The following is a 22,227-nucleotide window of genomic DNA, read 5'->3' on the forward strand; positions in this document are numbered from 1 at the left end:
GTGTTAGGAGTCATCTGTGTCTTCTGCTCTTGAAAGTAGTGGCTTTATGAAGAAGAGGTCCTGTAGTGTCCCACAGTGCAGTATTCCCTGTTCACCAGAACCTGGCTCTTCAGAGGAGTCTCCTATGTGTGTTGCCTGCATCCTGCTATTGTGTCTGAGTCACTTTTCATTTCAGTCCAGATGTCTGCCCTGACTTTTTGCCTATTGTGGGCTGTGCTTGCTCTCTGCAATGTTAGTGAGGTCCAGGTAGGCCAGCTCTGGGGGTGTGACAGCAGAAGGACGCGAGGCAGGGCAGTGGTGTTAGCAAAATTTGTACCCAACCCTTAGTCCTAGGCTGAACCTCACACAGCCTAGTGGGAAGGTGTAGTGGTGGCAGCCAAAGCGAGGGTGGGGAGTGCTTGGCAGCTGGGTGGGGCACATATGATGTTAGCAAAATTTGCACTGAGCTACTGGTCCTAAGTTGGACCCTCCAAAGTGTGGTGGCTGCAGGAGCACAGCATGTACAGGCAGTGGGTGGGTGCAGTGTGCATAGCATTAACAAAAGCTGCACTGGGTCCAGAGCTGAGACAGCAAGCTTGGAGTTGGTGAGTCCTCAGAAGAACTTGGGCAGGGCACAGTACTAGCAGGTTAGGTAGCAAGTGCCTGTGCAGTGCCACCCCTCCCAGATGGCTCTGTGTTTATGTTTGGGGGCAGGGGAGGAAAATGGCACCTGCCAACTCCTTTGTTCCCAGAGAAATCCCCCAATAAGCTCTGAAATCAGTAGAAACAGATCTCCCTCCCATTCTTCAAGCTGTTGCTTCTATGTTGCCTCTCCTCAGGCTGTTGTTGCTTTGAGGGCAGACACCCAGCTATCACTTGCCCTCTGACGTTGAAAACTCCAGGCTCCAAGTTGTGCTGGTTATACAATCTCACAGAATTCAGCCCTGTTGGTTTTCAAAGCCAGACTTATGGGGATTTGCTTTCCCTGTGTGGGCTTCCTGGTATTTTCCCCTCTCCATGACCACAGCTCTCTCCCTCCTGTGGGCAACTCTTGACCACAGTTTCTGCATTTCCTAGTTTCTCTCATACAGCTTCTCCACATTTAGTTGGGGAGGTTGTTCTGCCAGTCTTTGGATCTCTTTCTGGTTTATTGACTTAGATATGAGTGATATCTAGCTGTAAATATGGGATGGGGGTATGCTTAGAATCTTCCTACTCTGCCATCTTCCCAGCACCCTTGAAACATTTCCTAATTTTGACTTCCTTGACAGTGTACCTTTCTGTTTTTTCTGGTTAAATATTGATTCTTCTATTGTTTTGCTAGATTTCTAAATGTTGGTGGGCTGAAGGGCACAGTCCAAAGTTCTTCTCTTCCCTTCCAGCAATCACTCCCTGGTTAGTCTCACCCAGTTCTATAAACTTAGATACCCTCTATTGATACCCTATATATTCAGGCTTGACTTCTCTCCTAAAGTTCCTACATGTATATCTGAGGATTTGACATTTCTAATGGATGTCCAATAGACTTTCAAACTTATATCCAAGATGTAATTCCTAGTTTATCACTATTCCCTCATCCTGCTCCTCTTTCTAATCATCTTTTCATTTCAGTAAATGACATGATCAACTACTCAGTTCCTCATGGTAAAAATGTAGATGTTAGCATTAATTCTGTCATTTCACTTATCTTTCCTTACCTCATCCAACCTATCAGCAAGCCCTGCTAACTTTACCTGCAAAACACATCCCCAATCCAACCCCTTCTTTCCATATCCTTTACTTCCATATTAGTCCAAGACACTATCATCTCTGACCTGAACTATGAAATAGCCTCCTAAAGCTCTCTGCTTTCACTCTTGCTCAATTAAAATTTAGGCTTCACAGAGAAGTAAGAAAAATCTTTTAAAAATATGAATCAGAACTCTCATACATTGCTGGTTGGAGTAAGTACCCACTTTGGAAAACTCTTTAGCAATTTGCTATAAAGTTAACTATATGATCCAGCAATTCCACTCTTAGGTATTTACCCAAGAGAAGTGAAAACACATGTACAAAAATATTTATACAAGAATGTTCATAGCAGCCTTATTCCTAATAACTAAAAACTGGAAATGACCCAAATGTCCATTAACAGAATAAGTAAACTGAGGTATATTTATACACTCAAATACTACTCATTAGTAAAAAGAATGGAATACACATAAATACAACAACATGCATGAATCTCAAAAATATGTTAAATGAAAAAAAAGTAGACATAAAAAAGTCCATATGATTCTATGATTCTATTTGAATGAAATTCAAGACTAGACAAAATTAATCTATGGTAATAAAAATCAGGATAATGATTGCTTTTGGGTGGGAGGTGGGGAGTGATGCCTGGAAAGGAGCATGAGGGAAATTTACAGGGTGATGGAAATTTGTATATTTTGACTGAGGCTGTGAATACATGGGAATATATTTGCTGAAATTCATCATCATACATTTAAAATCTATGTACTTTATTTTATGTAAATTATATCTAAAATTTTAAAGAGTGTTACAAAAATGTAAATCATCTATAGGTGACATTATAGTGTCCTTAAAAGGGGGATGATATTACTGCTACCTCATGGAGTGGTTATGAAGTCTAAATGAGATCACATACAAAGCACTTAGAACAGTGCCTAGTATGTAGTAAGCACTCAGTGTTAGCCATTATTATGCTGATAATATTATCCCCCTGCTTAAAAGCTTATGATGGCACAATAAATAAAATCAAACTCCATTTCTAGCCTACAACATCCTATTTGATCTGACCCTTATCTACATCTTCAATCTCATCATTATTTCCCTCACTCAGTATAGTCTATTCACACTAGCCTTCTTTCCCTTTACTGAACAATACCAAGAACATTACCATTTGGGGTTTGTGTACTTGCTATCCCTTCAGCTTAGAAAGCTCTCTGACAAAGTCTTCAAATGTCTGGCTCTTTCTTTTGACTCAGATCTCAGATTAAATACCACTCACTTGAAGAGACATTCCTTGACCGCTTTATTTTTCATTATCTGTCTCCTCCCAATGGCACTGCTAGTCTATGAAACAGGAATCCTGTCTGACTTGTTCACAGTTGTATCCTCAGTCCCTAGAACAATGGCAGGCACCCAATAAATATTTGTTAAAAGAATGAATAAGTGAAGATTTTCTAGTTTTCTGACCTGTGCAAGTAAACAGATAATATGCATTAATTTTCTGAAATAGGGAATATTGGAAGAGTATGTGCAAGAACATGTTAAAATTTACATTTTTAAGCATCAAACAAAGCAAATACTGAACTAAATATTCAAAACCACCAAATTTTAGGGTTTTCTGTCTCTGGAAAAAGACTATATTTAGACTATACCAGGGCATTCTGTCAGCTCTTATCTTAAATATCTCCTAAAGAAAGAGAGTTTTTCCATGTTGATAATGTTTTTAACATTAGAAATGTTAAATGTTTCTAAATTAGAAATCAAAAAATTTTTTAGTGTCAAGCTTTATAATTTGAACCCATGTCTTCCAAAGAATAAAATATATCTCATTATTCCTTAAAATTTTAATGCATGAAGACTGCTATGATAGTACTTATACTATTATTCTAGTAGGACTTTTCTTTCCAGGCTATTTTAAACATGTAAAGATTTTCCTCCCCAATCAAAGAGTCTGTAACCAAACCTCAAATTATAGAATCTATACTATTATAGTTATTTAATACCATTTGAAAAAGTCTTTCATTGGATTTTTAAGGGGAAAGAAGTTAAATATTTTATAAACCTTACCTTCGTTTGCAAATCAGGAACCACAAAGCTGATGCCAAAGCAAAGAAACCAATTCCCAAAGTAACAGCACCAGCAGCCAGAAAATAGGTTAAGGGGTTTAAAAAACCTATACAAATAAATGATAAAAGATTATTTCATACATATATCTTCATTCTCCAGGTAAAATTATGTAACAAAGTATTTCAAAAGATATTACATAGCGTAGTATTAAGACATTAACCAGGAAGTTGGGAGACTTGAATTTTAGGGTCCTGTGCAATTCTAACAAATTTCAAGACTCTGAATTTGAGATTTACACAGGGCCTTATGATGATTAGGGTCAGGGCACATGTCTTTGACTCTGCTTGGATTTGATACCTAAATTTTGTTTGTTTTTGTACAGCCATCACCTCTTTTTTTTCTTATCTAGCTTTCTCCTTTCCCAGTCCAGTTGTGAATCTTTTGTTATCTTTTCAGTATCATCCTTTGCAGTCCTCTAAATAAGACACTTTTCATTTTTAAAATTTGTATTATCTGGGGCACCTGGGTGGCTCAGTAGGTTGAGCACCCAACTCTTGGATTCGGCTCAGGTCATGATCCCAGGGTTGTGGGATTAAGCCCTGTGTCAGGCTCCATTCTGAGCATGGAGACTGCTTGAGATTCTTTCTCTCTCTCCCTCTGCCCCTCCCCCCCTGCTCACACACACACACTCTCTCTCAAATAAAAAAATAAAATAAAATTTGTATTATCAATCACTACAAGAAAGTAGATGGGGGTAATAAAGAACAAATGTGAGAAACTTCAAATTATTTTAGAAATCTTTGTCTTATCTCCATTTTATCCTAGGAACAATAAAAGATGATGGCCAAAAGTTAAATAAAAGCAATATAAAATAATAGCAATGTAAATCAATATATAAAAAACAATATAAAATAATAATAATAAAATAACAAATAGGTTAAGGGGTTTAAAAAACCTATACAAATAAATTATAAAAGATTATTTCATGCCTATATCTTCATTCTCCACGTAAAATTAAATGACATAGTATTTCAAAAGATAGTACACAGTGTAGTGTTAAGACATTAATCAGGAGGTCAGGAGACAAACTTGCAAGTTTATAATTGGAAAACCCTATTGGAATTATATGGTATAACTCTCTCATTTTACAGATGATAAAATTGAGGTCCACGTAAGAGAAGGACCTGAATTGAGATTAGGCAGCAGATTAAAGCCAATCCTCTGTTTTTGTTTTTATTTTGTTTTTTTCCTATTATCCCTACTACCAATCATCTTGATACTGGTATATATTGAAAAGAATTAAAACTAAAGAATACAAGATGTAATTATAGTCAAGTTGGTCAAGTATTTATTAAGATTCTGGTATCTGATACCTAAAAATAAAGCAAGTTGTGGGAAACTTTCACAGAAAGCTGTATACAACATGAAGGGCCTTAAAACAATTTAAAAGTAAAGTTGACCCTTGAACTACATGAGGTTCAGGGGCACCAACCTCTGCATAGTCACAAATCCATATATAACTTTTGACTCCCTCAAAACTTAACTACTTACATATATAAATATATAAACAACAGCTTACTATTGACAGGAAGCCTTACCAATGTATAGTCAATTAACACATATTTTGTATGTTGTATGTATTACATACTGTAGTCTTACAATAAATAAGCTAGAGAAAAGAAAATAATAAGAAAATCATGAGGAGAAAATACACTGATAGTCCTATACTATATCAAAAATCATCAACTTATAAGTGGACCTGCACAGTTCAACCCATGTTGCTCAAAGGTTGACTGCATGTTACCTGGGAAAAAAGGCTTTAAAAATGTAAAACTATAGAATACAAACTGATGGTTACCAGAAGAGAGGTGAGTAAGGTGATGGGTTAAATAGGTGATGGGGATTAAGGAGTGCGCTTGTGATGAGCACTGGGTGTTGGATGAAAGTTTTGAATCACTAAATTATATGCCTGAAACTAATATTACACTGTATGTTAACTAACTGGAATTTAAATAAAAATTTTAAAAAGTAAAATAAAACTTATGAAGATCTTTATATGAGAACACATCATAAATTCCACTAAAAATATGACATGATAAAAACTTTGTTGTTCCCATACTTTTGTTATTTCCTAAGTAATTTCCAGTTTCCAAGATGGTGCCTCTCAAGTCTTAGTTTTCTTTGGGTTCAAAAAATGTCTAAATTTGGGAATTAATGGTACCAAAAAGTTATACCAAAAAGTGATACTTATAATACAAAAAAAAAACCCTTTTAGGTGCACATTAGGAAGTCACTTAAATATGTTATGATGATGTTACATATGAAAAATATCATATTCTTTAATTATTTAGTGCAGGGTTTCTCAACCTCAATACTAATTATCTTTTGGACCAGATAATGTGTTGTAAGGATTGTCCTGTGCATTGTACTAAAGATGTCTCCAGGCAAATGTATTCTGGGGGCAAAACTGCCCCCAGTTGAGAATCATTGACACAGTGGTATGAGGAAATATCAGATAGCATTCAATGATAAAAGCAAGACAGATAAAATGCATATTTTTTAAAAATTGAAAAAGAAATAGTTGTACTCAAATATAAGATAAAGATTTCTAGAGGTGCCTGGCTGGCTCAGTTGGAAGAGCATGCAACTCTTTATTTCAGGGTCATGAATTTGAGCCCTATGAGGGGTGTAGCGATTACTTAAAGAAATAAAACTTTGAAAAAAAAAGATAAAAATTTCTATAGACAAAAAAAAAAAGAAAGAAAAGCAACACAGAGACATAAGTAGAGGCTAAAACCACAAGCATGTGAAGCACTGAGATCTGGAAGCAAGAATTAGCTAGAAGAAACAGAAAATCATTGAGACAAGACCTAGATCAAACCATCCTTTGGTACTGTGAATGACCCTATAGTAACAAAATCTCTGTGGGAAGCACACATAAACCACCAATAAAAGACCTAAGAAGGGGGTGCCTGGGTGGCTCAGTCGGTTAAGCTTCTGACTTTGGCTTAGGTCATGATCTGGCGATTCATGAGTTGGAGCTCACATTGGGCTCTGAGCTGACAGCATGGAACCTGGAGCCTGCTTTGGATTCTGTGTCTCCCTCTCTCTCTGCCCCTAACCCCTCGAGCACGCTTGCTCCCTCTCTCTCAGAAATAAATAAACATTAAAAAATTTTTTAAAAGACCAAGAAGGAATCTTGGAAAATGAAAAATTAAAAAATCTCATGATAAAGTCTTCTTTGAACACAATTAATGAAATGAAAGATAAGACTGAGAAACTTGCCAAGTTACATAAAGAAACGAAAAATATAAAGAAATTATGAGACTTGGAAAAGATTAGGAGTGTATATTTAAAAGTAATATGGGTTCCAAAAAAAAAAAAAAAAGACTAGAAGAGTAGCAGAGAAGAGGTATCTGGAGCAACAACCTAAGAAGGATTTTACTTTAAAAATTTTTTTTTAATTTATTGGTGTGTATGTGTAGTTCCCATACGTTTTGACAAATACAAAGAGTGTTTAATCACATCACCATAACCAAGTTACATGACACTTTCATCACCTCCCCAAATTTCCTCATACTGCCTCTTAGTGGTCAAGCACCCATTGCTGGCAACCATTGTTTATTTTCAATCCCCATTCTCTATTCTTATACTTTTGCCTTTTCCAGAATTTCATATAAATGGAATCATACAGCATGTGGCCTTTTGAGTCTGGCTTTTTTCACTTAGCATAATGCATCTGAGATTCACCCACGTTGCTGCATGTATCAATAGTTCATTTCTTTTTATTGCTGAGTAACATCCCATTTTACGGATGTACCAGGTTTGTTTATTCCCCAGCTGAGAGACAGTTGGTTGTTTCCAGTTTGGGGTTGTTAGATTAAAGCTACTATACATTTGCATAAAAGTGTTTGTTTGAACATAAGTTTTTATTTCAGTAGGGTCATGTAGCATGTATATATTTAAATGTATTGGGGTCCCTTGAGGGGCTCAGTCGGTTAAGTGTCCAACTTCCAATTAGGTCACGATGTCACAGTTTGTGAGTTTGAGCCCAGTGTCAGGTTCTATGCTGACAGCTTGGAGTCTGGAGGCTGCTTCAGATTCTGTCTCCCTCTCTCTGCCCCTACCCTGCTCACACTCTGTCTGCCTGTCTCTCTTTCTCAAAAATAACATTTAAAAAATATATATAAATCCATATATTTAAATGTATAAAAAACTGCCAAACTGCTGTCCAAAGTGTCGGTACCATCTTGCTTCCCCAACAGCATTATATGACAGTTCTACTTGCTCTGATTCATTGCCACCACTTGGTGTTAGTTTTATTTCAAGTATTCTAATAGATGTACAGTGGTATCTCCCTGTGGTTTTAATTTGCATTTCCTTAGTGAATAATGATGTTGAGCATCTTTGCACACATTTATTTGTCATCCATATATCTTCCTTAGTGAATAATTGACTCAAATCTTTGCTGATTTTTTACAATTCTTCAAGTCCTTGGTCAGCTATGTGATTTGGAAATATTTTCTCCAAGTCTATGGCTTATCTTTTCAATTATTTTAAGAGTCTCTTTCTCAGAGCAAAACTTTTACATTTTGGTGATGTCTAATTTATTAACTTTTTGCTTGTGTGGCTTATACTATGGGTCCTATCTAAGAGCTCTTTGCCTAAGAGGCCACAAAGATTTTCTCCTATATTTTCCTATAAAGGAGTTATAGTTTTATGTTTTACATTTAATTTATTCTTCATTTTGAATTACTTTTTGCATAAAGTATATGTCAATTTCTTCCCCCCCCCCCTTTGGATATGTTTACTGAAAAGACTATCCTTTTTTCACTGAGTTGTCTTTGTACCATTGTCAAAAATCAAATAGCTATATTAGTGTCAATTTGCAGACTCTCTATTCTCTCCCCTTGATGTATGTTGTCTATCCTTTTGTCAATAACAACAACAATAGTAATATCTAATATTCATATAGTAAATACTACATGCCAGGCATTGTTCAATGTATTATATATTTAAATTCATTTAATTCTCACAAACAACTCTGAATTAAGTATAGTTATTTCTTCGTTTTATAGATGAGGAAGCAGATGAGGCACAATAAGGTTAAGGGACTTGCTTAAATGCACACAACCGCTAAGCAAGGGAACAATAGTAATTTAAAAATTGCTAAGGTCCTTTATTATCTAGATCAGGTGGAGAAGAGACATGGAATATCTTTAGATTTTGTCAGAAAAAAACCCCAGTTAAGTATGGATGCTAATATTCTATAACAGTGGGAAAGAAAAAACTACAACTATGCACAACAAAGTAGATAAATTTCATAAATAATATTGGGCAAAAGAAGACCAACATAAAATTCAAACACAGTTATCTGAGGAGTTCAAGAATGCTGATAATATTCTGTTTCTTGAGCTAGGTGCTGGTCATATAGGTGTGTTCAATGAAAATTCATCAAGGCTAACACTTATAACTTTGAATAGATATATAGGTATCAGCATGAATAGAACTGAAAAACATAATGTTCAATGAAAAAGCAATTTCCATAAATTTGGATTCAATTATTCCAGTTATGTACTGATTCCATGTACACACATTAAAAGAAAACATAAAATAATGCTATTTTTAAAGCACATTAATATAAGTATTAAAATACATTAAATTCATGATATTTACTGTTTCTGGAGAGGGAATGAGGGGAATGGGACTGTGGATCGAACATAGACTTTATCTGTAATGTTTTATTTCTTTAAAACATGAAATATCTGAAGCTTATATGACCAAAAAAATATGCATTGAGTAGATTACATGGGTGCTTGTCATCCCTTGTCCTTTTCCTTTTTCTTTTCACTTTCCTGGTGTGTGTGTGTGTGTGTGTATAATTATAATTAATTATATATTTATAATTATATATATATATATAATACACATACATATATGTAGTCTCAATTTTGTAAAAAAAAAAAAAAAAAAAGGAAAACAATCAACATTGGTTATCCCTGGAGTAAGGGCTTATAGTTACAATTTTCCACTCTAGACCTGTGTGTGTATATTTTCTACCATGAGTATCTTAGAAAAATCAGGAAAAATAATTTGAAGCTTCCTATGTAATTCTTGACACCTATGTAATTCCTGATATTACACATCTCCTTGTAGAACCTTCTCTATTGTTATCACTGTGATGATAGCCCAACTGTCAGAGGAGATAGTTAACTGTCTTCTCTTGCAGATCTCTGCCCTCTTCTTTACTCCACCCCCCCACCCCAAATCTCCATTAGGGAAGAAAATAGGTGTGATTGGTACACCATCATACTCCCTAATTTAAACAGGTCATTTACATCTCAGGGAAATCCTAATGAGGTATAAAGAATCCAAAAGTTTCCAAGCCACTTTACCAAGAGAAAGACACATTACATATTTGTTAATACTTTCAACAAGTCACACTTTCTCTCTAAATCCATCCGTAAAACAAAAATCCTGGACTCTGTGATCGTTAAGATCTCCTTCTCACTTTAAAGTTTTAATCAATATATATTTTAAAGAAACATTATATACAAACATAGTATTTTTACTTTCTTGATTCTGCTCTTAAGTATCCTGTCTAAAGTAAGGAATCCTCACTTTAAGCAGTTACTGTATCGCATCACCTTGTTTGTCTTTAATAATAACTATTATAAATAATTTTCTTTACTTACTGGTTTATCGTCTATTGTCTCTCTTCCTCTACCAGAAGATAAGTCTTTCTTACTATGGTATTCTTAGAGTTTAGGATAATGACTGGTTACTCAGAAATGATTGAATATTCAATGAATGAATGAAAGTCACCGTGCTAAATGCTAGTATTACAAAAATGGATAAAATAAGTATGTTGTTTAGTAGGAAGACCATACATGTGAAAAGGAATACTTGCAATTAAAAACTATCTAGGTATTGTAATGGAAGAAATAAGTACAAAATGTGGATGCAGGTAGATTTATAAAAAAGTAGGGTAAATTTTAAAAAGCTCTGTAGTTTAGTTAAACATTACTTGAGAACTTTCTATTGCCAAACCTTTGCCAAGAATTGGTGATTCAAAGATAAATAACACATGATAATGGAGTTTATAATCTGGAGAAGACAAGACGTTTAAATGGGTATGTTCATTAAAATATTCCCAGTGCTATGATAATGACGTTTTGGCAGTGCTAAGACAACAGAAGCAGTTTGACCAAGTGCAGAAACTGTTCTAGAGATAACACCTGAGCTGAATCTTACAGAACAAGTAAGAGATAGCTAGGCAAGAACATTAAGTCTTAAATCAGGTTATGATTCTTCTATCTTAAAATAAATAAAACTCTCTCCCAGCAGACCCTCCAGCATACAATTGATCCTTTCCTTACCATTTGCAGCCTAAACTCTTAAAATGAGAATTTCTACTTCTTCACATCTATTTCCAAGGCATTAATAACTCCATTAACACAAAAAATCAAAAGGCCACTAGTGGCCATTTTCTCCCTTTTGCCTTGGCATCAGTAAAGTAAATCCACTTGGTTTTCCTCCCCTTTATGTGTCTAAACCTTTATTTCCTTTATAGGTCTCTCTTCTTTAGCCCATCTATCCTTTAACATATCTGTCTATATCTAAATACATCTAAATATATTGATATAAAGGATATATCTTTATATATCTATAAATCTGCATATATAGGTATATATATGTATATCCTTTAACTGCATATATATATGTGCATATATATATATATATATATATCCTTTAACATATCTATTTAGATTTAGATTCTGTCTTGAGGTATTTAAGGGATATAGATAGATATAGATGTTACCTATATATACTTATATCTATATCTTTTCCCAAAACTACTAGGTATTTGTACCAAGAGTGTTTTCAGATTACTTTTTGCAATCATTCCAGAACTAAAAATGCTGTTTTATTTTTTGAGTTATTCCCAAATTACCTGTTTATTATACTCTTTTAGGGTTTTGCCAGCTTTCAGTCTCTTTTGAACACCATTTATATGTAGAATACTGTTTCATACACCAAGTGAGGGATAAAAAGTCATTTAAATAAGAATGAATCCTTGCCCTGAAATTTTAAAAATCTATAATAAGATATAAGCAAGGCTCATATGCAACCAGTATAAAAAACTGACCATACTGACTTTTTTAGTTGGTGTCTGCTCTGAGTGGTTAGAAAACTAACCAGACCTGTCTGTGAATATGGAAAAATTACTCATTTTGCTGATTGGCTTTTAATGTTCTTATCTGAAAAATGGGAGTCATACTATCTATCTCACATGATTAGAATTAGAAGTAAATGAGATAATGTTGCAAGGAATTAATAACATAAAAAACAGGAAGACATCTCAAGCTTCACATGCATACACCAGGCCATGAAGCAAGACTCAACAAGTTTTATAGAATCATTATTACATATACCACATTCTCTGAAAATAATGCAATTAATTTTGAAATTAATAACCTAATATATACCCTGAGAAAAGCTCCCATACTTCTGGAAACTTAAAATCACACTGTAAATAACTCATGCATTAAAAAAAAATCAGTGGAAGTTTGAAAATAAATACAAATAACCAATAATGATATGTACAAATACTTGTAGCAACAAAGCTAGAACCAAATTCAAGGGAAATGTATGGCCCTAAATGCATATATTAGAAAAGAAAGCTGAAAAATAATGAGCTTATTCCTCAAATTACAAGTTGAAAAAGACCAGCAAAATAAGCCCAAATAACACAGAGGAAGGAAATAAATAAAGAACAAAAATTAATGAAATAAAAATTAAGATTTTTGGTAAAGATTAATAAGATTAATGAATCTCTAGCTAGATTAATAACCAAATAAAAGGGCATAAGTAAACAATATTTAAAATGAAGAAAGAACATAATTATAAGTATAGCTGAGATTAAAATAAGAAAATACTTTCAACAAATTATTTTTAAACTTATAAAAATTATATATACCTAAAAGTGACTTACAAAAAGTGACTCAAGAAGTAATAGAAAACCTAAATGAACATGTATCCATTAAACCGAATCAGCAGTTACAAAATTTCCCCCAAAGAAAACAGCAGGCCCCAATAACTTTACAATTTCTACTGTATACCCATGATTCAAGTATTTCTTATCTTATACAAGCTCTTCCAGAAAATAGAAAGAGATTGCTTGTTGTTTGTCCAAATACATTTTCCTCTTTTTCCCAGGCAAAAAGCTAGACTATGTGTCCTAGCTTCCCATACCATTAGGTGAAGCCATATGATGGAGTTCTAACCAATGGAATTTGAATGGAAGTGATGTCATAAAAACCTCTCAAGCACCTTTCTCCATGCTCCTTCTCCTTTTAGGCTTGACTGGGATGGAGCTTATCCCCAGGGAACTTTGGAGCCATGTGTTACCATGGATCTAATTAACATTTATAGGACACTCAACACAAATAAAATCAAAACACAACATATCAGGATTTGGGGGATGCCATGAAAAAAGCACTTAGGGAAAAATTTACACCAAAAAACTGCAATATTAAAAAAAATGTGTGAAAAAACTCAAAAACTAAAGTAGAGTTGATTAAGCCTAATGTGAATAGAAGAAAAAATATTAAAAACTAAAGTGAAAACCAATGAAATAGAAAACAGAAAACAATACAGATGGTAACCCAAAATCAAAAGCTAGTAATAGATATGCAAAAGAGAGAGAGAGAGAGAGAGAGAAGGAGGGGGAGAGAGAGAGAAAGGAATCCAAGCATATCACTAAAGAAAGCCAACAAAACATGGAAGATAGCAAGAGAAGAAAAGATAAATGTATAGAAACAATCATAAAACAAAAAACAAAATGGCAATAAATACATATCTACCAAAAATTTAAATGGTCCAATCAAAAGACATAGGGTGAAAGAGTGTATAAAAAAAAACAAGACCCATCTACAGGCTGCGTACAAGACTCATTTCAGACAGGAAGACACCTGAAAATTGAAAGTGAGGGGGTGGAGAAACAGTCATCATGCAAATGGATGTCAAAAGAAAGCCAGAGTAGCAATACTTATATTGGACAAAATAGACCTTAAAACAAAGAATATAACAAGAGACAAAGAAAGACACTATATAATAATAAATGGAACAACCCAACAAGAAGATATAACAATTACAAATATTTACCCATCCAACATGAAAACACCCAAATACATAAAAACAGTTAATAACAAACATAAAGGAAATAATTTATAGTAATACAGTAATGGTAGGGGGCTTTACTACCCCACTTACATAGATGGACAGATTATCCAACAGAGAATAAACAAGGAAACAGTGGCTTTGAATGACACACTAGATCAGATTTAACAGATATTTTCAGAACATTCCATCCTACAGCAACAGAATACACATGAACTTTTCAAGTTCACATGGAACATTCTCCAGAATAGATCACTTATTAAGACACAAAACGTCTCAAAATTCAAAAAATCAAACTTATACCATGCATCTTTTCTGACCACAATGCTATGAAACCAAAAATCAACCACAAGAAAAATCTGGAAAGACCACAAATACATGGATGTTAAATAACATGCTACTAAATAATGAATGGGCCAACCATAAAATAAAAGAAGAAATAAAAAGTTACATGGAAACAAATGAAAGTGAAAACACAACAATCCAAAATCTTTTTGGGATGCAGCAAAAGCTGTTCTAAGAGGGACGTTTAGAGCAACACAGGTCTACCTCAAGAGGAAAGAAAAATATCAAATAAACAACCTAACCTTATACCTAAAGGAGCTAGAAAAAGAAGAATAAACAAAACCCAAACACAGCAAAAGGAAAGACATAATATTACAGCAAAAATAAATGATATAGTAACTAAAACATCAATAGAACAGATCAATGAAATCAATAACTGGCTCTTTGAGAAGATCAACAAAATCAATAAACCTTTAGCCAGACTCATAAAAGAGAGAGAGAGAGAGAGAGAGAGAGAGAAGGAAAGAACTCAAATAAAATCACTAATGAAAGAGGAGAAATAACCACCAAAACCACAGAAAGACAAACAATTGTAACAGAATATTATGAAAACCCGTATGCCAACAAATTGAACTTAGATGAAATGGATAAATTCCTAGAAACATATAACCTACCAAAACTAAAATATGAAGAAACAGAAAATTTGAACAGATCAATGAAATTAAATCAGTAATCAAAAAATTCCCAAAAGATAAAGGTCCAGGATCAGACAGCTTCACAGGTGAATTCTACCAAACATTTAAAGAGGAGCTAATACCTATTCTCAAACTATTCCAAAAAATAAAAGAGGAAGGAAAACTTACAAATTCTTTCTATGAGACCAGCACTATCCTGATACCAAAACCAGAAAAAGACACTCCAAAAAAAGGAAAAAAGAGAGAGAGAGAGGACTACAGGCTAATATCTCTGACATACATGAAAAAAAATATCAACAAAATGAGCAAACTGAATCCAATAATGCATTAAAAAAATCATTCTGTGGAATGATCAAGTGGAATTCATTCTGGAGATGCAAGGATGGTTCAATATTGACAAAACAATGTGATATGTCACATGAATAAGAGAAAGGATAAAAACATAGGGTCATTTCTTTTTTTTTAAGTTTTTATTTATATTTATTTTATTTATATTAGTTAACATACAGTGTAAAATTAGTTTCAGGTGTAAAATATAGTGATTCAGCACTTCCATACAACACACGACCTCATCACAACAAATTCACTCTTTAATCCCCATCACCCATTTAAACCATCCCTCCACCCACCCTCCATTCTGGTAACCATCACTTTGTTCTTTATGGCTACACTCTTTTTCTTGGTTTGCTGCTCTTTCTCTCTCTTTCTTTTTTCCCTTTGCTCATTTGCTTTGTTCCTTAAATTCCACATATATGTGAAATCATATTGTATTTGTCTTTCTCTAATTGCCTTATTTCACTTAGTATAATACTCTTTAGCTCCATCCATGTTGTCGCAAATGGCAAGATTTCATTCTTTTTTATGACTAAGTATTATTCCATCACACACACACACACACACACACACCACATCTTCTGTATCCATTCATTAGTTTATGGGCACTTGGGCTCTTTCCATAATTTGGCTATTGTAGATAATGCTGCTATAAATATTGAGGTGCATGTATACTTTTGAACACATTTAATGCAATCCCTATCAAAATACCAATAGCATTTTTCACACGGCTAGAATAAACAGTCCTAAATTTGTATGGAGCCACAGAAAATCTCAAATAGCCAAAGCATTTTTGAAAAAGAAAAGCAAAGCTCGGATGCATGGGTGGCTCATTCAGTTAAGTGTCCAACTCTTGGTTTCGACTCAAGTCATGGTCTCATGGTTTGTGAGATCAAGCCCAGTGTCAGACTCCATGCTGACAGCATAGGGCCTGCTTGGGATTCTCTCTCTTCCTCTCTGTCTCTCTCTCTGCCCCTCCCCACTTACATACATGCTCTCTCTGTCCCTCAAAATAAATAAATAAATTTTAAAAAATAATTAAAGCTGGAGGCATCACAATTCTGGACTTCCAGTTATATTATAAAGCTATAGTGATAAAAACAGTATGGTACTGGCATAAAAACAGACACATGGATCAATAGAACAGACCGGAAAACCCAGAAATAAGTTCACAACTTTATGGTCAATTAATCTTCAACAAAGAAGGAATGAGTATACAGTGGGTTAAAGACAGTCTTTTAAAAAAATGATGTTGGGGAAACTAGATAGCCACTTGCAAAAGAATGAAACTAGACCACTTTCTTTCACCATACACAAAAATAAATTCAAAATGGATTAAAGACCCAAATGTGAGACCTGAAACCATAAAATTTCTAGGAGAGAGAACAGGCAGCAATCTCTCTGACATTGGCCATAGCAACATTGTTCTGTATATGTCTCCTGAGGCAAGGGAAATAGAAGCAAAAATAAACTATTGGGATTATACAAAAATAAAAAACTTTTTCTTTTGATTGCAAAGGAAGCAATCAACAAAACTAAAAGGCAACCTACTGAATAGAAGATATTTGCAAATGATAAAGGGTAAGTATCTAAAGTATATAACATACTTATACAACTCAACACCTCAAACCCAAATAACCTGATTAAAAATGGGCAGAAGACATGAACAGACATTTCTTCAAAGAAGACACCCAGATAGCCAAGAGATACATGAAAAGATCCTCAACACCACTCATCAGGGAAATGAGATATCACCTCACACTTGTCATAATGGCTAAAATCAAAAATACAAGAAACAACAAGTGTTTGTGAGGATGTGGAGAAAAAAGAACCCTCTTGCACTGTTGATGGGAATGCAAACTGGTGCAACCACTGTGGAAAACAGTGTGGCAGTTCCTCAAAAAGGTAAAAATAGAACTACCCTATGATCCAGTAATTGCACTACTGGGTATTTACTCCTAAAAGACAAAAACACTAATTCAGAGGGATATATCACCTATATGTTTATTGCAACATTATTTACAGTAGCCAAACTATGGAAACAGCCCATGTTTTCATCAATAGATGCATGGATGAAGAAGATTTGGTATACCAATAGACACATGAAAAAATGCTTAACGTCACTCATCATCAGGGAAATGCATCTGATGCATCTGATGCATCTGATTCTAACAGGTGTGAGGTGGTATCTCATTATAGTTTTGATACTATCAAAACTATAATGAGATACCACCTCACACCTGTTAGAATGGCTAAAATCAAGAAGACAAGAAATGAATGCTGGCAAGCATGTGGAGAAAAAGGGACCCTTGTGCACTGTTGGTGGGAATGTCTCACCCATCAACTCACCCACCCACCCACTCACCCACCCACCAACTCACCCACCCACTCTCTCTCAACAATAAATAAACATTAAAAAAAAACTTTTGCTCTTCGAAAGACACTACTCAGAAAATGAAAAAGCAAGTCACAGACTGGGAGAAAATATTAATAAAGCACATGTCTGATTAAGGACTTGCATCCAGAATATATGCAGAGCTCTCAGACTCACCAATAAGAAAACAAACTGCCCAATTAAAAGTGAGCAAATGATATGAACAGATCCTTCACCAAACAAGAGAAACAAATGGCAAATAAGCATATGAAAAGATTCTCCACATCATTATGCATTAGAGAAAGACAAATTAAAATCATATTGAAAAACCACTTCACATCCACTAGGAAGGCTAAAATGAGATTAAACATACCAAAGATTGGCAAGAATGGGGAAGAACTGGAATTCTTTTACTATGCTGGTGGGAATGTACAATGTTACAATCACTTTGGAAATAGTTTGATAGTTTCATGAAACATTAAACATATACCCACCATGTGATTCAGCCATTCTATTCCTATGTATTTATCCAATAAAAAAGAAAATATATGTCTATAAAATTTTTATAGCAGCTTATCTGTTTTTTTTTATGTTTATTTATTTATCCTGAGAGAGCATGAGCAGGGGAGGGGCAGGGAGAGAGGTAAAGAGAGAATCCCAAGCAGGCTCTGCACCATCAGCACAGAGCCTGATGCAGGGCTCAATCCCACCAACAATGAGATCATGACCTGAGCTGAAATCAAGAGTCAGACGCTTAACCCACTGAACCACCCAGGTACTCTTACAGCAGCTTATTTGTAATAGTCAAAAACTGGGTGGTAGGCAGAGTTCTAAGATCGCCCTCAGACTCCCAGCCTCTAGTATACATACACCTTTTCCCAGTTATTCATGAAGCACTAATCTACATACTACTATAAACGGATTTTTCAGGTGTTATTAAGGCCCCAAAGTAATTGAGTTTAAGATAGAGAGATGATCTCAGTAGGCCTGGCATAATCACATGAGGCCTTTAAATCTGGGTCTAGAGGTCCTCAAAAAGTTCAAAATAGAAGTGCCCTGCCATCCAGCAATTGCACTACTAGGTATTTATCCAAAGGATAAAAAAAAAAAATGGATTCGAAGGGGCACATGAACCCTGATGTTTATAGCAGCATTATCAACAATAGCCAAACTACAGAAAAAGCCCAAATATCCACTGACTGATGAATAAAGAAAAATGTGGTGTATATATCTATACACATACATATATATATGCATGTGTATATATATATAATGGAATGTTACTCAGCCCTCAAAAGAATGAAATCTTGCCATTTGCAATGATGTGGATGGAGTTAGAATGTATTATACTAAGTGAAATAAGTCAGTCAGAGAAAGACAAATACCATACGATTTCACCCATGTGTGGAATTTAACAAACAAAACAGATGGGGCACCTGGGTGGCTGAGTTGGTTAAGAGTCTGACTTCATCTCAGGTCATGATCTCATGGTTTGTGAATTCAAGCCCCACGTTAGGCTCTGCACTGGTGCTGCAGAACCTGCTTGGGATTCTCTCCCCCCACGCCTTTCTCTCCCTGCCCCTTCACCACTTGCACTCTCTCTCTCTCAAAATAAATAACCTTAAAAAAAAAAGAAACAAAACAGATGAACATAGGGGAAAGAAAAGAGAGAGAGAGAGAGAGAGAGAGAGAGAGAGGGAAACCATAAACAACTCTTAAGTATAAAGAACAAATTGAGGGTTGGGGTGCCTGGGTGGCTGAGTCTGACTCTTGGTTTCAACTCAGATCATGATCTCACAGTTTGTGAGTTCTAGCCCTGCGTCAGGCTCCTCACTGACAGGGCAGAACCTGCTCAGGATTTTTCTCTCCTTCTCTCTCTCTGCCCCTCCCCAGCTTGCTCTCTCTCTCTCTCCCTCTCAAAAAATAAATAAAAAAACAGAATATTAAAAAAAAAAAAAACAGAACAAACTGAGTGCTGCTGAACAGGAGGTGGGTGCGGGGATGGGGTAAATGGGTGATGGGTATTAAGGAGGGCACTTGTTGCGATGAGCACTGGGTGTTAAATGTAAATGATGAATCACTAAATCCTACTTCTGAAACCAATACTACACTATATGTTAACTAACTAGAATTTAAATAAAAACTTGAAACATGAAAACAAATAAAATAAATAAATGAATAAATAAATAATAAATGCTTGAAACATGAGAAAAATCTGGGCCTAGAGCTCAGACACTGGGAAAGTCAGAGATTTGAAGCTTCAGGGGGATTTGTATATGGTAAGTTCTCTATTATTAGCTTGAACATAGAGGGAGCCATTTGGCAAGGAATGAGGGTATCCTCTAGCAGCTGAGAGAAGCCCAGCAAGAAAATGAGAACCTCAGCCCTACAGCTACAAGGAACAAAATTCATTTAACAACCTGAATGAACTCGGAAGCAGATTTTTCCCTCCAGAACCACCAAGAAGGAATACAGCCTGGTTGATGCCTTGACTTCAAGCCTTATAATACCAGAAGCAGAGAAATCTGGCCATACTGTACCTAGACTTCTGTTCTACATAACTAAAAACCAACACATGGGTGTTATTCTATGTAGCTACTACAAAAGATTGTAATTTGTTAATCAGCAAGAGAAAACTACTACAAACTGGAAAGAACTCAAGTGCCCATCAACAGATAAACAGATAAACAAATTGTAGTCTATTCATACTCTTCGCAATAAAGAGAAATAAACTATTGCCATACACAACAATAGGGATTAATTTTAAAATAATTCTGCTGAGTGAAAGAAGCCAAAAAATATAGACTATATATAATATGATCTCATTTATATAAAACTCTAGAATATGCAAACTAATCTACAGTGACAGAAAGCAAACTAATGGTTGCTTAGAGATGAGAGACAGGGAAGGATGGGAAGGAGGAATTACAAAAGGGTATACAAAACCTTTTGGGGAATGGGGTGCCTGGAGCTCAGTTAGTTGAACTTCTGACTTCAGCTCAGGCCATGATCTCGCAGTCCGTGGGTTCTAGCCCCACATCAGACTCTGTGCTGACAGCTCAGAGCCTGGAGCATACTTCAGATTCTGTGTCTCCCTCTCTCTCTGCCCTTACCCTGCTCATGCTCTCTCTCTCTCTCTCTCTCTCTCTCTCTCTCTCTCTCAAAAATAAATAAACATTAAAAAAAAACCTTTTGGGGGTAATAAATAATACATTATCTTGAGTATGGTGATGTATATGCGTGCGCATGTCAAAACTTTGTTCAAAATGTCATAAAGGTGTATTCAATTATTCTTCAATAAAGCAGTTTTTCAAAGTAAAAAATTTTTAATTATAATATTTTAAAAGAAGACATGGAAAAGAAAAATTTGAACACAATGAAAATGAAATTAAACACTATATATTAAAAAATAAATAAATTCTATAAAAGAGTCTGGGAGATTTTTTTTTGTTTTCAGAATCATTTAAATCTTGCAATGAAAGATGGATCTGAAACCTTGCTAAAGTAATTTTGGTTGATCCTCATTATTTGTGGATTCCATATTTGTGAATTCATTTACTCAGTGAAATGTATTTGTAACCTCAAAATCAATACTCACAGTGTTTTTATAGTTATTTACAGACATATGTATGGGCAGAGTGGTAAAAAATTTTAGTCAATGTACATGTTTTTTTTTCTTTTTTCTTTTTTTTAACTTTCTTTTTTATTTTTAAAAATTTACATCCAAATTAGTTAGCATATAGTGCAACAATGATTTCAGGAGTAGATTCCTTAGTGCCCCTTACCCATTTGGCCCATCCCCCCTCCCACAACCCTTGCAGGAACCCTCAGTTTGTTCTCCGTATTTATGAGTCTCTTCTGTTTTGTCCCCCTCCCTATTTTTGTATTATTTTTGTTTCCCTTCCCTTATGTTTATCTGTTTTGTCTCTTAAAGTCCTCATATGAGTGAAGTCATATGATTTTTGTCTTTCTCTGACTAATTTCACTTAACATAATACCTTCCAGTTCCAGCCACGTAGTTGCAAATGGCAAGATTTCATTCTTTTTGATTGCCGAGTAATATTCCGTTGTGTATATATATATATATATATATATATATATATATATATACCACATCTTCTTTATCCGTTCATTCATCGATGGACATTTGGGCTCTTTCCATACTTTAGCTATTGTTTAGTGCTGCTATAAACATAGGGGTGCATGTGTCCCTTCAAAACAGCACACCTGTATCCCGTGGATAAATGCCTAGTAGTGCAATTTCTGGGTCGTAGGGTAGTTCTATTTTGAGTTTTTGAGGAACCTCCATACTGTTTTCCAGAGTGGCTGCACCAGCTTGCATTCCCATCCATGTACATGTTTTTAGCTGAAGTCAAACAAGGCGACATTCTGTCTTCTTATTGTAGATCTCATACTGTAGACAATTATCCTTTTCTAAGTTTTTTAAAAAATGTTTTATTTATTTTTGAAAAAAAGAGGGCCAGTGGGGGGGGGACAGAGAGACAGGGACAGAAGATCTGAAGTGGGCTATGTGTTGAGAGTAGCAAGCCCAAAGTGGGGCTCGAACTCACCAACCAAAAG

At 35.0% G+C, this 22,227-nt stretch overlaps 1 protein-coding gene across 1 annotated transcript in view; it reads right to left on the reverse strand.

Moving 5' to 3' along the window:
* The window catches only part of CUNH1orf185 (chromosome unknown C1orf185 homolog), a 59,731-nt gene that overhangs the window by 21,982 nt on the left and 15,522 nt on the right, over positions 1-22,227 (reverse strand). The window contains exon 3 of the mRNA XM_047082353.1: positions 3,778-3,883. Coding sequence (XP_046938309.1) covers positions 3,778-3,883 — 106 coding nt within the window. The remainder of the gene's footprint in view (positions 1-3,777; positions 3,884-22,227) is intronic.

Source organism: Lynx rufus, unplaced genomic scaffold (genome assembly GCF_022079265.1).
Source record: "Lynx rufus isolate CCGP_SWC_20201006 ecotype Redwood Valley unplaced genomic scaffold, mLynRuf1.p SCAF_2, whole genome shotgun sequence".
NCBI classification, from domain to species: domain Eukaryota; kingdom Metazoa; phylum Chordata; class Mammalia; order Carnivora; family Felidae; genus Lynx; species Lynx rufus.